The sequence below is a fragment of the Dipodomys spectabilis genome, unplaced genomic scaffold (genome assembly GCF_019054845.1).
Source record: "Dipodomys spectabilis isolate Male_0828 unplaced genomic scaffold, ASM1905484v1 ptg000118l, whole genome shotgun sequence".
Taxonomy (NCBI): domain Eukaryota; kingdom Metazoa; phylum Chordata; class Mammalia; order Rodentia; family Heteromyidae; genus Dipodomys; species Dipodomys spectabilis.
Genome location: NW_024870795.1, coordinates 5,070,894 through 5,085,204, shown reverse-complemented (window position 1 = coordinate 5,085,204; position 14,311 = coordinate 5,070,894). Strand labels below are relative to the sequence as shown.

The 14,311-nt window shown below is 46.9% G+C and overlaps 1 protein-coding gene across 4 annotated transcripts; it reads right to left on the bottom strand.

The window, feature by feature from the left end:
• Positions 1-355: 355 nt before the first annotated feature.
• Positions 356-13,734, bottom strand: Mtfr1l (mitochondrial fission regulator 1 like). 4 transcript variants are annotated; one of them, XM_042688557.1, is made up of 7 exons: positions 13,678-13,734; positions 11,446-11,580; positions 10,889-10,993; positions 7,629-7,738; positions 7,212-7,423; positions 5,560-5,878; positions 356-1,350 (listed from the first exon to the last, which is right to left on the bottom strand). In XM_042688557.1, the coding sequence occupies exons 2-7, from the start codon at positions 11,467-11,469 to the stop codon at positions 1,245-1,247; spliced, it is 876 nt and encodes a 291-aa protein (XP_042544491.1). In that variant the 5' UTR covers positions 11,470-11,580; positions 13,678-13,734; the 3' UTR covers positions 356-1,244. The 4 variants fall into 4 exon arrangements, with proteins under 4 accessions (XP_042544491.1, XP_042544490.1, XP_042544492.1 ...); XM_042688556.1 differs by having other exon boundaries at positions 13,653-13,726; XM_042688558.1 differs by lacking the exon at positions 13,678-13,734 and having other exon boundaries at positions 5,560-5,842.
• Positions 13,735-14,311: the final 577 nt, after the last annotated feature.

Here is a 14,311-nt window from a genome sequence, read left to right as displayed (position 1 = left end):
AATCATACAAAAAGCAACTTTTTAATAATATATGCTCTGCCATTGCTCTGTATCCAATCTGATTGAGAAGTCTAATTTATTAGCCTGTGATCACCCACCAGGTGACAGTTTCTCAGATTGCAGGTGTGGTACCTACACTTGACCAACTTCTAGAGGGCAAACCTGCATGTTATCACATGTAACTGCCAGGACACAACATTTTTGGAAAGGACAGGGCAGGACTGCATAAGGTCCTGTGTAAGAGTTTCATATATCTTCAAACAATGGGAATCTCCCACCCCTAAATGGATACTGGGTGTTCACAACTCAAGGACTGACCTCCCTTTTTCCCCCACCAAAAAAAAAGGAAGCACTATTTCTCTAAATCCTTCATTTAATGTCAGGTTGTGCTTCAACCCAAGCACACATAGTATACATACCATAGAGAAAGGGCCCCAAGGGCAACTGAATCATGCATGATGCAGTAGGTCCAAACCTTAGCCCAACCCAAGGGAACTGTCAATCCAGGGCCTGAAGAGGGATGGAATGCTTGTTCCTTCCCCATTTCCCTTTTCCTGCTAGACTTAAGCTAAAGTCCATGGAATAAGTTTCCAATCAGTAGAAGTGATGAGGGCCCAGGGCCTTGGAGGGTTGATTTGGTTGTATAGCATTATAAAATATGTTTAAGAAAAAAATATTCCAGACCTCCAAGCTGTAGCCCAATTATTGGCTGGTCCAATGGCCTGACCTCTACATCTAGACAGGGAAAGGGTAATTTTGGGGCATTGGTGTAAATTGATGAAGGAGCAGCATTAGGTCATCCCTGTCCTGTGAACATGTACACAGACTTAGAGCCCCTTCTCCTCAGCCCTACTCTGCTGCAAAGAAGCGGCTGAGAGTGAGTGACAGCTGTGCAAGGGTCTGTCCAGACACTTATTGGATCTAATGCAGTGAAGTAAAGTCATTCATTTAGGACTTGTTTTCACACAGGGGCAAGGAAAAGCAAGAAACTTTGACTTCGCCCCTTAAACATACACACTGTACCCTCCACAATTACCTGAAAAATGTCTCAGTTCAAACCTAGCTCTGCTAAGGTTGAAGTATGAAACACACATAATCCAACTCTTCTCTTTCAGTCCAAATTCTAGCTTGTCAGCAAGACTGTTGCAGAAGATTTCTGAGAGGCAGAATCCTCTGCAATGAGGAAGGCAGCTATTGAAGGAATTCCAGGAGCATTAGACTGAGTTTTGCAGAGCAGGATACTGTCAGTTTCCTTTTCTACTGATATCTTCTTCTTTCAGAGCAAATTTCCTCCTCAGGACCTCAGAGATAAGCACAGCAGGGTCTTCCTCCTTCATTAAACTTCGAGACCTGGAGAGACAACCATAGCCTGTATTTAGGAAGTACTTGCTCTATCTGGACAGTGCTCTATGTCTGTATATGTCACTGAGTGTACACAATAATTTTTTATTTTGGTTAGTTGTGGGGCCTGAATTCTGGGCCTGGGCGCTGTCCCTCAGCTCTGCAGCTCAAGGCTAGCGCTCCACTACTTGAGCCACAGCGCAGCTTCCGGCTTTTTCTGCTTATGTGGTGCTGAGGAATCGAACCCAGAGCCTCCTGCATGCAAGGCAAGTACTCTACCACTGAGCCACCTTCCCAGCCCTACATAATAATCTTGTGAAGTAATTGCTATTACAAGTCCCCCTTCGCTATTAGAAGCAAGCACAGAAGGTAATTTGCCCAGAGTCACTAGTCACTAAGCAAGTCAAATTGAGTTCAAACCAAGCTAGCTGGTTCTAGATCTCATCTTCTAACTAGAATGTATACACTATTTCTTTTTTTAAAATCAGTTGTGGGGCTTAAACTTGGGGCTTGGGCACAGTCTCTGAGCTCTTTTTGCTTAAGGCTAGCACTCTTCCATTTTGAGCCACAACTCCACTTCTGGTTTTCTGGTGGTTAATTGGAGATAAGAGACTCACAGACTTCCTGCCTGGGCTGGCTTTGAACCACAGTTCTCAGATCTCAGCCTTCTGAGTAGCTAGTATTACAGGCATGAGCCACTAGGGCCTGGCTACATATTTACCATTTATTGAGATAGCTATACAGTGCAGGCAAAGTAAAGGGCCATTAATTTGCTGGGGTTGGCCTTCTGATCTAGGATTCTGCTGGCACCCACCTTTGCAAGCAAGTCTGCAGGGGAAGTGACTGATGACTTGACTGTCCTGAATAACCTGACCCTTCCTGGTTCTGGGGAAAAGATGCACTAAAAACAGTGTGCTTTCTCTCAGGATCGTCCCCTCACCCCACCCTCTGCTCTTTTTTTTTTCCCCCCCTTAAAGTACTGGGGTTTGAACTCATCAGGGCCTTGCCCTTGCTTGGCCTATTGCTGCTGCTGCTTCTTTTTTTTTTATTGTGAAAATACCGTACAGAGGGGTTACAATTACATGAGCAAGATAATGAGTACATTTCTTATCAAGCATTGTTGCTGCCACCTCCTTTATTTCCCCTTCCCATCCCTTCCCAGGCCTCTCCCCCCCTGCATTGCTTCTTGAATCATGTCTTCAGCTTTGTTTTTCTCTGCTGGTTATTTTATCTTTTGGATAGTGCTAGGGTTTGCACCTGGGACTTTGTGCTTGCCAGGCAAGACTTCTACTACATGAGCCACACACCTCTAGCCACTGCTGGTTGTTTGTGGATAGGATCTTGCTTTTCATGTGCCTGAGCTTAGTTTAGGCTACCTGTTGTTGCTGGGATCACAGATATGAACTACTATATCCATTTTCCCTCTGTGGAGACAGTCCAGTTAACTCTCCTACCCAGGCTGGTCTAAAACTGGGATCCTCCCAACTCAGTTCCAAATGGGTAAAAGGTGTGCACCACCCACTCAATCAAAGGTTAAAAATAGGTCTCTTCTCAACCAAAAAAAGCTGGGTCTCTTCTCAACCAAAAAAAGCTGGGTCTCTTCTCAACCAAAAAAAGCTGGAGTGTTAGCCTTGTGCACAAAAGCTCAGGGAAAGCACCTAGGGCCATAGTTCAAGCCTTAAAATTGGTTTGCGCGACACACACACACACACACACTTGGAATTAAGTAGCTCAAGCATTAGCTGTGAGAAAGCTAAGCAAGTGTATTATATTGGTTTGCGCGCGCGCGCGCGCGCACACACACACACACACAGTTGAAATTAAGTAGCTCAAGCATTAGCTGTAAGTAAGAAAGCCAAGCAAGTGTATTATTAAGCCCTGGGCTCAAGCCCCAGTACCAGCACAAAAAACCGCAAGACACTGGGAACAAAACCACTGGAGATTGGGGTGGACTCCAATTATCTGAGATATGTTAAAGGGTCTTAGATACCCTGAACTTAAGACATACACAGGGCTGGGAATGTGGCTTAATGGTACAGTGTTTGCCTATCATGCATGAAGCCCTAGGTTTGATTCATCAGTACCACATAAAAAAGCCAGAAGTGGCACTGTGGTTCAAGCAGTAGACTGCTAACCTTAAGCAAAAGCTCAGGGTCAGTGCTCAGGCCCCAAGTTCCAACCCTAGGACCGGCAAAAAAAAAAAGAAAAAAAAAAGACAAACACATCTTCACAAAGATGTTTTACTGTTTAGGTGGTACAGAAAGGTCAAACTTATTAATCCTAGAAAATAAGTATTTCCTGTGCTCTACATTTCTTTTTTTTTTTTTTTTGTCGGTCGTGGGGCTTGAACTCTGGGCCTGGGCGCTGTCCCTCAGCTCTTCAGCTCAAGGCGAGCGCTCTACCACTTGAGCTACAGCGCCACTTCCGGTTTTCTGGTGGTTTATTGGAGATAGGAGTCTCACGGTCTTTCTTGCCCGGGCTGGCTTTGAACCTCGATCCTCAGATCTCAGCCTCCTGAGTAGCTAGGATTATAGGCGTGAGCCACCAGCGCCCAGCTCTTGTGCTCTACATTTCTAGCCATAGACCCAGCTCCTCCAATTACAAGCTCCAAGGATATAAATGGGAGAGGGTGTTGGCAGTAACTGTCTTGGGTCTAGTTTGGGTCAAGACATACTTAAGAAATTTAAGTGTCAATCTATAAAGCACGGTGACCAATACAAATGAAGTTAATAGCTGAGTTTGGGAATGTGAGAGGTCAAAGCACTATAGTTCATTATGACTAGCTAGGCTTGGGCCAGGTAAGTAAGGTAAGAGTGACTCCTCTAAAAGAGGACCACTACCAGAAAGCAGTGTGGGAGTCAACCATATCTAGTTTTCAGGGGGAAACATGAACAGAAAGGGATCTGATAAACACAAAGATGGATGTATAAAATGAGTAAACTTCCTCAAAGGGCAGTTTCATCAGCTCACAAGAAAGACCTTCCTCCCTTGCATGTCCACATATAGCCGTGCTCCTCAGACACTAGCCATCAGTGTTTAGACCTCAGACCGAAGTGCCCAGAAACCTGCAATTGAACAAGCTCCTCTGGTGAGCTAGGCAGCTGCTCAGACCAGACCTGGGAAAAGCTATGTAACGTGGCAATTCAGTAATAAATTTGTCTAGAGAGGTATAAGGTAGACTTGCTTTAGTTCCAGGCCTCCCAAATTCCCTTATATTAAAATCAGGTAGAGGGCTGGGAAGGTGGCTCAGTGGTAAAGCACTTGCCTTGCATGCATGAGGCCCTGGGTTCAATTCCTCAGCACCACATAAGCAAACACAAAAAAGCCAGAAGTGGTGCTGTGGTTCAAGTGGTAGAGAGCTAGCCTTGAGCTGAAGAGCTGAGGGACAGCACCCAGGCCCAGAGTTTAGGCCCCACGACCGGACCCTAAATAAATAAAATAAAATCAGGTAGAGCTCCAGTCCTTGAGGATATACTTTGGTACATTTAGTTGTTTTTCTTTTTTTAAACCAAATCTGAGCAGTTCTGATGGGTTTCTGACTATGAATCCCAAAAGCCTTGTTTTCAAATTAAGGTTTTGCATTACAGACCACAGATTATTTTTGGGGGGGTGGGGGAAGAGTCTGTCGTAGGGCTTGAACTCAGCCTGTGCACTGTCCCTGAACTCTTCAGCTCAATGCTAGCACTCACAGCACCACTTTGGCTTTTTCTGTGTGTACTAAGGAATTGAACCCAGGGCTTCGTGCATGCTAGGCAAGCACTCTACCACTAGGCCACATTCCCAGCCCCAGACCACAGATTTTAAGGCCAAAATCAACTTCATGAAAATCTTACAACAAAAAAAAGTTTACCAATTTGAGGTACTGAAACATGTCATACAAGTCTCTAACTGGAAGCACAGGGTATGGAGATTGGAAGCACAGGGTATGGAGATACTGGCCCTAAAAGTTAAAAAACTGGAGTAGTTAAGTCACTTACAGACAAATTGGATTAGATGACCCTTACGTGTAAAAGCCCCATTTGGCTGGGATGACTTAACAAATGTAAAGTATTGCTATTTTCCCAAACTTGGCCCTAGGTACTAGTAATCAGGAAGTTAGCAATCTTTGTGAATGAAGTAACGTGGCTACTACTGAGAACTTAAGAGAGAAGAAGTATGTTGTATTAGATCATTGAGCAAGGACTATCTGAACACCAAAACTCCTTATCAAATACTTACAGATCTTGGCTCTGTTTTATCCGATGAAAGTCCTTCAGAATACCCATCATGTCTGCAAAGCTGCTGGCTTTGGACAAAGAGAGGCAGTCATCCTCTTCAGATGAGCTACAGGTAGCTTTGTGTTCTGGTTTACAACATTCAGGGCTGGCAGAACAAAGGGGGACTGATGGAAGCTCAGGGATCTCTGCCTCAGTCTCCTCGGTGATGTCACTAATGACAAAGGAAGTTGTAGAGTGGAATGAGGATCCAAAACAAGGTAGGGGAGAAGAGACATTTGAACTTCCTGGAGATAAGAAATCTGGCGTTAATGAAGCCGAAGCTGAAAGAGAAAACAAGAGGTATGGATGGACATTGGGGCTACAATACAGCAGTGATATGTTCTCCCCACAGGTAATGCCTAAAAAACATATTCTCCTAAGCTGACCCATGGTATTCTGAGAGCCCAGGGTGATACTGTAAGCTAGTGGAAGGTACTCTCCATTATCTTTCCCACTCAGGGGCAAGGAAGAGGGACATGCACTGGGGCTTTAACAGTATTTAGGAGGGCAGAAAACCTATCCCATAAAATCATGGTTTCTAAAAGTTTCCTTTCCATGATGGACTGTGGAGCAACAACCCTGTCTAAACTGAAGCAACGGCAGGCAAGGCCTGTCCTTGTCCTGGTCCTTGTCTCTTACAGGGATAGTGATTTGACTCTGCTCTAAATCGCTGTGAGCTAGTGTGATCGGTCCTTTTTTTTTTTTTTGCCGTGGGGCCTGAACTCTGGCTGGGCGCTGTCCCTCAGCTCTTCAGCTCAAGGCTAGCGCTCTACCACTTGAGCCATACCACCACTTCTGGCTTTTCCTGCTTATGTGGTGCTTAGGAATCGAACCCAGGGCCTCATGCATGCAAGGCAAGTACTTTACCACTGAGCCACCTTCCTAGCCCTGGTCCAATTCCTTCCCCACCCCCCACCCCCCTCCAAATTTTTAACGGAGAAAATTTCCTCAAAGTTCCTTTTCTTTTGGTACTGGGGATTGAACCCAGGACATTGCACTTGCTAGGCAAGCAAATTTCTAAGTTTCTAGGAAACACTTTGCTTGTCTTTTGGATGACAAAAAAGGCAAGAAATGAAGGAAAATTTAAGTGTAATTGCTCCATAAAGCTTCTCCCAGATGAATACATGAAGAATTCAAAGGGAACATTATGATTTTAATGTGCTGCTCTGCGAGCTGACAAGGTTTTGAAACTGTCTTTGCTTTGGACCATGGAGCATCTTCAATCCTGCTGAGTGTCTAAGCCTCTGGTTAAGACAGGCTCATTCTTTCTCAGTGGTCCTGCCTTAGGGGCAGGGGCCACTCTGGATGAAAGGACAAGGATGAGGAATGCGTATTATACTGAAAAGCAAAGCTTCTGTAGACTCATAGGATATGTGATTTTGTGGCTAAGAGGGTATCTGCTTGGAAGGTTGTAGGTTTTTATTTCTAATCAAACTGTTTAGCCCAGAATGACTGGTGGAAGTCATCTCCAGGACACTACAGACTAGCCAGCCTCAGGACACCCCCTTTGCCCTGGGCCTGATTCCCCTGAATCACCGTTTTCCTTACCCCTTTCCTGCCCATACTCTAAGAGAAAAGGACAGTATACTGTAGCTCCTTGTCAAGGAATTCTACCTGCATCAGCTGCCACTATCTTGGCAATCTGGCTGCGCAGGTGGCTCAGCTCATCCTGCAGCTCAGTGCTGCGGCTTAGGGCTGGCAATGCTGGCTTCTTCAGGGCCAGGAGTCTCTCCTCAGATCCACGCAGGTTGGGCACCGAGGCATTGCGCTGCATAACAATCAGAGGGCTAGGCTTCCAGGTGTGTCTCAGGGGGCGTGTATCACTCCTGGACCAGGAAAGACAAATATGTCCATGACAACTGGCCAGTATCTCCCTCCTAAAATCCCTTTACTCCGAAAATTCTGCTTTGCTGTTGAACCCATAGCACTTGTTCTGTTGCCCATAGCCTCTCACAAAAACCCTCCCTGATGCTTGATACTTCCAGGAAGAAGGTCCCTGTTTCCTAGCAGGCTAGCTATTGCCTCAGCTACCTGACACGGGCATACGTTTCCTCTTCATCTGCAGCAATCCAGGCAATATCAGCCAAAGTAGGGACTGGGGGCACATCTCTCAAACACAGGTCAGAGATATTGGGCAGGGTCTGTGGGGAAAGCAAAATTTAACAGCAAACAGCAACCTGACATAATAAGCCAGTCACAAAGCTAGTAGGGTAACTGGTGCACAATGGGTGTCAGGAAGGCTTCCTAGAATGGGTACAAAGTTCTTGGTTGGAAAGAGCTCGAATAAGAAGCCAGAAACAAGAGTGTGGGATTACATTTTAGTCTTCAGTAGGACCAGCCTGAGTTTTTAAATTTTTTTGAAATTACTATTATAAAGGTGACGTACAGAGGGCGTTTCATAATGAGTACATTTCTTTTTGGACAATGTCATCCCTTCCTTCACTCTCCCAGTTTTTCTCTCTTGTACCTGGCCATAAGTCGTATAGTTTATGTTCAACATAGTGTCTATTGAGTACCACTACTGCATATATTTACCCTTTGTCCCTCCTTAATCCCCACCTCCCTGCAAAGACAGAAAAATGAATGAACAAGACAAAAAGAAACCTTGGAATTCATTTCGATAAATAAGATTTTATAGGAGGCATTGAGTTTTTAATTTAAAAATTTTTTGAGACAATCTATGTAATCTAGGCTGGCCTCATTCTACCTCTATTTCCCAAGTGCTGAGATTACAGATCATCTTTTTGTAGATGTAGCTACTGTTTAGAACCATCTCATTCTCTTGTGAAAATGTGGGTATGAGATCATCAACAACTTGTTTTTATTTTTTTGGTCGGTTGTGGGGCTTGAACTCTGGGCCCGGGCGCTGTCCCTCAGCTCTTCAGCTCAAGGCGAGTGCTCTACCACTTGAGCTACAGCGCCACTTCTGGTTTTCTGGTGGTTTATTGGAGATAGGAGTCTCATAGTCTTTCCTGCCCGGGCTGTCTTTGAACCGCGATCCTTAGATCTCAATCTCCTGAGTAGCTAGGATTACAGGCGTGACCACCAGCGCCCAGCTAACAACTTGTTATATTTATGGGAAACTTCTCCTGGCTAAGTCTTTACACTTTTATAGATAATTGGGTCTTTGGTTTTTTTTTTTAATTGTGATTAAGTGATTACATAATTTCCCAAATTTCACAGTATTGTGACATAGTGATGCTCAGTTAAAGTCATAAACACATTCTGACTTTCCTGGAGCAGTTTGTCTATCACGGTCTGTAACATTTATGAGTTCTATGAACTTGGGTCTTTGTTGTTTCGTGCTGAAGACAACGTAACAGCTAATTGGGATTCATAGGTCCTATATTATAGGACTATTGTTTTAGACAAATCTGTTAGTTTGAATATTCAGATTTAAATAAGTAGAAATGATAAATTATACAAAGCCAGCTTATGTTAGGATTTCTTGAACTAGCCTCTCAACTCAAATGGATAACCACCAAGAAACAGAGACTGAGTTAAGTAATACCATGTCAAAAGAAACATTAGAATTCAATCATATGATTGCTGTGATTAAAACAAAATAAAAAAGAAATCATCTAGAAAAACTATACCAAGACATTCATGTTGTGTCACAACTAATTAACTTTTTCTTTACTCTTAATAATTTTTAATGGTTAAATGTTTAAAATTAAGATTTCCTTAAATATTTAAGGAAATTTAATTTACAACCAAAATCTGGGAATTATAAAACACAAGTGCAAATGTTTCTGCTACAAATGGGTAAGTGGGTCTGGGTTGATTGTTTCTAATTTTATTTACTTAGGTTGTGGTGCTGGGCTTAAACTCAGGTTCTTACACTTTCTTGGCTTTTTTGTTCAAGGTTGGTGTTCTACCACTTGAATCATACCTCTACTTCCAGCTTTTTGCTGGTTAACTGGAGATAAGAGCTTCATTGATTTCCTGCCTAGGTGTAATCCCCAGATCTCAGCCTCCTGAGTAGGTAGGATTACAAGTGTGAGTAACCAGTGCCCAGACAGCTCCTATTTTTAACAAGGAACCTGAGACTCTCCCAGAAGTTAAGTGATATTCCAAGTTCTCATAGAATACTTTTCTCTGATCTCAGAAACTACTGCTAAAATGGGCCATTCAGGGGAAGCTTCAATTTACTTTCATCTTGCTTTGAATGTTCTTGGAAAATTAAATGGATTTACAAAGGTAGGTGCTTAGCACAGTGCCTGACAATAGTATATACTCAAGTAATGTAAGCTGCTATGGCTAATGCTATCACATCTACTTCTATTTTTCAGAGCCTGTGTCCTTGTTTGCCCAGTAGCATCTATCTGGCCAATAGACTGGACAGGACACAGATGTTAGGGCAACCTCCATAGTCACACCCCCAATTCCTCATGCTTCTGAGGCACCTAAGACCGCATCCTGTTGAACTGTATTGGTGACTGGATAATTGGCAATCTGAGTCATTAGATGGCTTCTACTCACACTGTTCCAACCCCGCAGCTGACTCTAATACTAATCCTGACAATTTCTCTCTCTCTGGGCTCGTGTCCTTTCATGTGTGTATTTCTGTCTCTTCTTTGTGGATACAAAGCAGAAATAATTGTCTCAGCTTCTCAACTCTCACCTTAAACCATCTAGCCTGGAGCTGATGCCTTGCCCCGTGTTCCTGGATGGAGGCCTCTGGGCCTACTAGGCTCTGTATTGCAGAAAAGTCTCAGAGATGACCTAGGTCAGGCAGGACTCTGCTACAGAGTGGATGCTAATGGCTCCTTAGACACAGATAAGACTGAATTAGCCCAGTAAAGGAGTGACAATATTTGACCTGAAGGAAGAGCTGGAGACTTGAGGCCTCAGAGAAACATTCAAAAGTGGCCAATCATAGGTCTGTTGAGAAAAACAGAGATCCACTCCAGTCACAGCATTTAGTATCCTATGTGGGAACTTGCCAGGTTGTAGAAAAACACTTCAGAGCACAGACATAATCTAAAAGGTTCGGTTCCTCAAAGATCTGTGACTTGCTCTGGTTAACGACGTTGCTGATGCCTTACGAAATTTTGAGATACCAGAGGCAACAAAGAAGGTAAGATGCAAGATTATTTATGAACAAATTGGAAGTCCATTGTCATCTGTTTGTGGGTAGTCAGGAAGGTTGTAAACACATAGTAAATATTCCTTACAAAATGAAAAGAACAGGAAAGCAGGCTGCATTAGCAAATGCCAAGAGGTGTGGAGCACAAAGCAGCCCTGCGCTCCCATTCTGGGAGCCTCTACTGCTCTTGAGGCACACTTACCTCAAAGGATGCCCGGGGACACGGCTTCAGGGGTAGATTGGTCCCAATTCTTCTCACAACACTTCGAGCAGCCCCATGAGGCTTGTTCTGCCAGATTGGGATAGTCTAGAGCAGACAGTCAGTCACAACATTGGTGACAGTCCAGCCATGGTCCCTAGCCTCTCCTCTCTAGCAAGGAGCCTGAATTCCCTACTCTTAGGGATGAGGCACCACCTGGGAGTGAGTCAAGTCTCCATTATGAGCAAGGGCAGGGTCTCTGGTTACTAGCTTTTGGCTAGCACCCAAAGGGAAACCTGCTGCTAATAAGGCAGTAAATGGTGGGAGAGCCCAGAGGAGGGATGTCTCCCCTTTTTCTGTGCACAGAAAGGTAGAACCACATTGACTCTTGAGGTATTCCCAAGATCACAATGGACTGTTCACTAGGGTAGGAGGTGGGTGATCCAGTTCTAGGGCTCCAAGTGAAATGAAGAATTAATTGGAGTCTCATAGATTTCAGCAGGCCCAGTGAACACTGGGCCTTCACCTTTCCCAGCCCCCATCTCAGGAAAACCTCTTACCACATTGGTTTCCATCGCCGACATTTCAGCCAGCTCTTGCACTTGAAAGACAAGGCAGACACTTGGCAGCTTGAGGAGGTGGGAGGTGTAACTTCTTCATATCAGGCCATGTTGAGGAAAATCAGATTTCCTTTCCTGTGAAACAATCCCCGCAGTGGGAATTCAATGGCTACCACACAAGCACCACAAAACAAGCCCTGACAGCCATAATTAAAACCAAGACCTCTGATGTCTGCAAGGAGAGAATACCAGCCGAAGAGGTTGCCTTTGCCAAATCCAGACCCCGAAAAGTTGTGTTCCAGACTTGCTGAGAAAAATTAACCAACCAGGGAACCTTCTTGCACCGTAAAGTTTGAGTCAAAGCTTCCAACGATACAAACAGAACTACAAAGCTGGTGAGAGCCAAACGAAGGTACCATCCAAGCTGAGAGCTTGAAGATATGAAAGCTAGCCTGTGTTGATCAGCAAGGTGTAGAGGAGGAGCAACAGCCAGCCTGTGCTAATCTGTCTGAGCTACAGGGGAAAGGGACAACTTCCTTTTTTCTAGGAGTGGGGGAGAAAAGAGAGACTGAACTCAAAGTTTCAAGTATATTAAGAAACACTCCACTACTGACCCATATACCCCAGCCAAAATTTCTGACTAGCTAGAAGGCGAGTCATTTAATCTTTCTGAATGTTGGTTTCTGTATCTGTAAAAAGGAAACAGGGCTGGGAATATGACTTAGTGGTACAGTGCTTGCCTAGCATACATGAAGCCCTGGGTTCGATACTTCAGTACCACATAAACAGAAAAAGCTGGAAGTGGCAGTGGCTTAAGTGGTAGGACATTAGCCTTGAGCACTGAGGCTCAGTGACAGTGCCCAAGCCCTAAAAACTAAAGCCTCAGTACCACCAAAAACAAAGGAAACAAAAGCTGCCACCTGAGGCTAAAAGCTAGTGAAATAGAGAATTTTTAAGGTACTAAATGAATTTTAAAGCATGACACAAGTGCCACCATTTTTGACTGCTTTCTTCACCTTACATGGTGAACAAATGGAATTGGTGAACTCACAGATTCTTCTTGTCCATCAAATACCAGTAACAGCCACTACTGCCAGGCCCTATGCTGAGCATGCTCTCAAGAATTCACAATCCAGCAGAAAGGCAAGGCCTGAACATATTCTAAGGAAGGCTCATTATCGCTCCTTAAAGAGATGTACTAGGCATGTGGCCAGTGAGTTGTGAGGGGCCGGGAAGGGAGGCGCAGCACCAGCACAGGTCCAGCACAGCAGGACCAGGGCAGGCAAGAATATCCTAAGTCTGCAAAGGTGGTGAGGTCTGGGGGTGTCATGGAGAACTGGACCTGGTCTGAACAGGAGATGGTCTAGAGTGAAGGCAGCTCATTTTGGAGACTTCCTTAGATAGTTCGCCCTGGAGTTGGCACTAAAGGCCCTCGTCTGTCCAATTCTGCTGCCTCCAACTTGGACTCCGTTTTCACACTTCCCTTCAAGCCTTTTTCTTTTTTTAAAATCACAGTACCGTGTGTGCGCCGGGCTCCGAGCGGACTGCCCGTGCCCGCGCAGGTTCGCAGAGCAGGGCTGCTGCGCTTCCCGTTAGTCCCGCAGCCACCCCGCACCTCCAGATGCACAGCCGGGGACCCTCGGCCAGACCCTGCCCTGGCCGAGGCCGCCTGACGCGACCAACAGGATAAACCCTGGGCTGCTCGGGGCCCCTTCCCGGGGGCCGCGCCGTCCCGCCCGCAGCCCTGGCGCGGCGCTCGGCGCCTGGCGGCTCCAAGCGCGACGTGCTGGGACGGACTGCGTGAGGCCGGGCCGGGGCCGCCGGCCCCGAGACCTTCGTGGGCGAGCACCCTGGCCGCGAGGCCCCGCCCCGCCCCGCGGGTCCGCGCCGGCCGCAGCCAGGCCTCCCGCGCCGGTCCGCCGGGCTCGAGCGGCCCGTCTACCCCCCCCCCCCCCCCACGCCGGGCCAAGGTCGGTCCTCGCCGCCCGCCCCGCGGCCCTGGGACGCACGGGCCGAGGCCCGGGGCGCGGCAGGGGCGAGCAGACCGGACCCGCTCGGCGCGGGCGAGCTGCGGGGCGCTGGACCGCAGCCGCCCCTCCGGCCGAGCGAGGCGGACAGCAGCCGCCGCGGCGGGAACGCGCGCGGAACAGGAGCCGCGGGGGCCGGCTTACGGCCGGCCGGACGAGCGGTCTCCAGATTCTCCTCACCTCAGACTCGGGCTCCCGGACTCACCTCACGGCCCCTCCCACCACCACCGCGGACGGCCCGGCCTCCAGCGCCCTCACTTCCGGTAACCCGCCCCCCCACAACCCCGGAAGCGATCTCTTGCAGCTGCGCGCCAAGGCGAGGGCTCGGGAGGAGGCGTGGCGGGGCGGCCCCGTGGGCGGGGCGGGCCGCCAGGGGGCGGGGCCCACGCCGGAGCAGAGCCCCGCCCCCAGGAGCCCGCTGGCCAGCGCTGACCGCCCCTACCTTACCCTCGCCCGCTTCTCTGTTCCGTTTTCGCAGCCAAGGCGTTCTGGAAAAATCTAGCAAGAATGAGCAGAAGCGGGCTAGAGTTAGGGGCTCAATAGTAGTAGAGCATCTTCCTGGTGAGCTCAAACCCGGAGCTCAGTCCCCAGTATGCCCAATAGGTAAATAAGCAAAGAAAAAGTAAATAACATTTTTGTTTTTAATGGCAGAGGGCCTCTCGCTTTTGACTGCTGACCTCCAGTGCTTTGTGGCTTGCTTCTATCTTTGCCCCTACTGTGTCTGCCAGTCTCACACCTCCACAGTATGTCAATTAGAGCTATTCAGTGTGTCGATTAGATTAATGGCACTGTTCTTCAGGCTCACAGGCTCACTCCAGTGCTGAAACCTTCACTGTCCT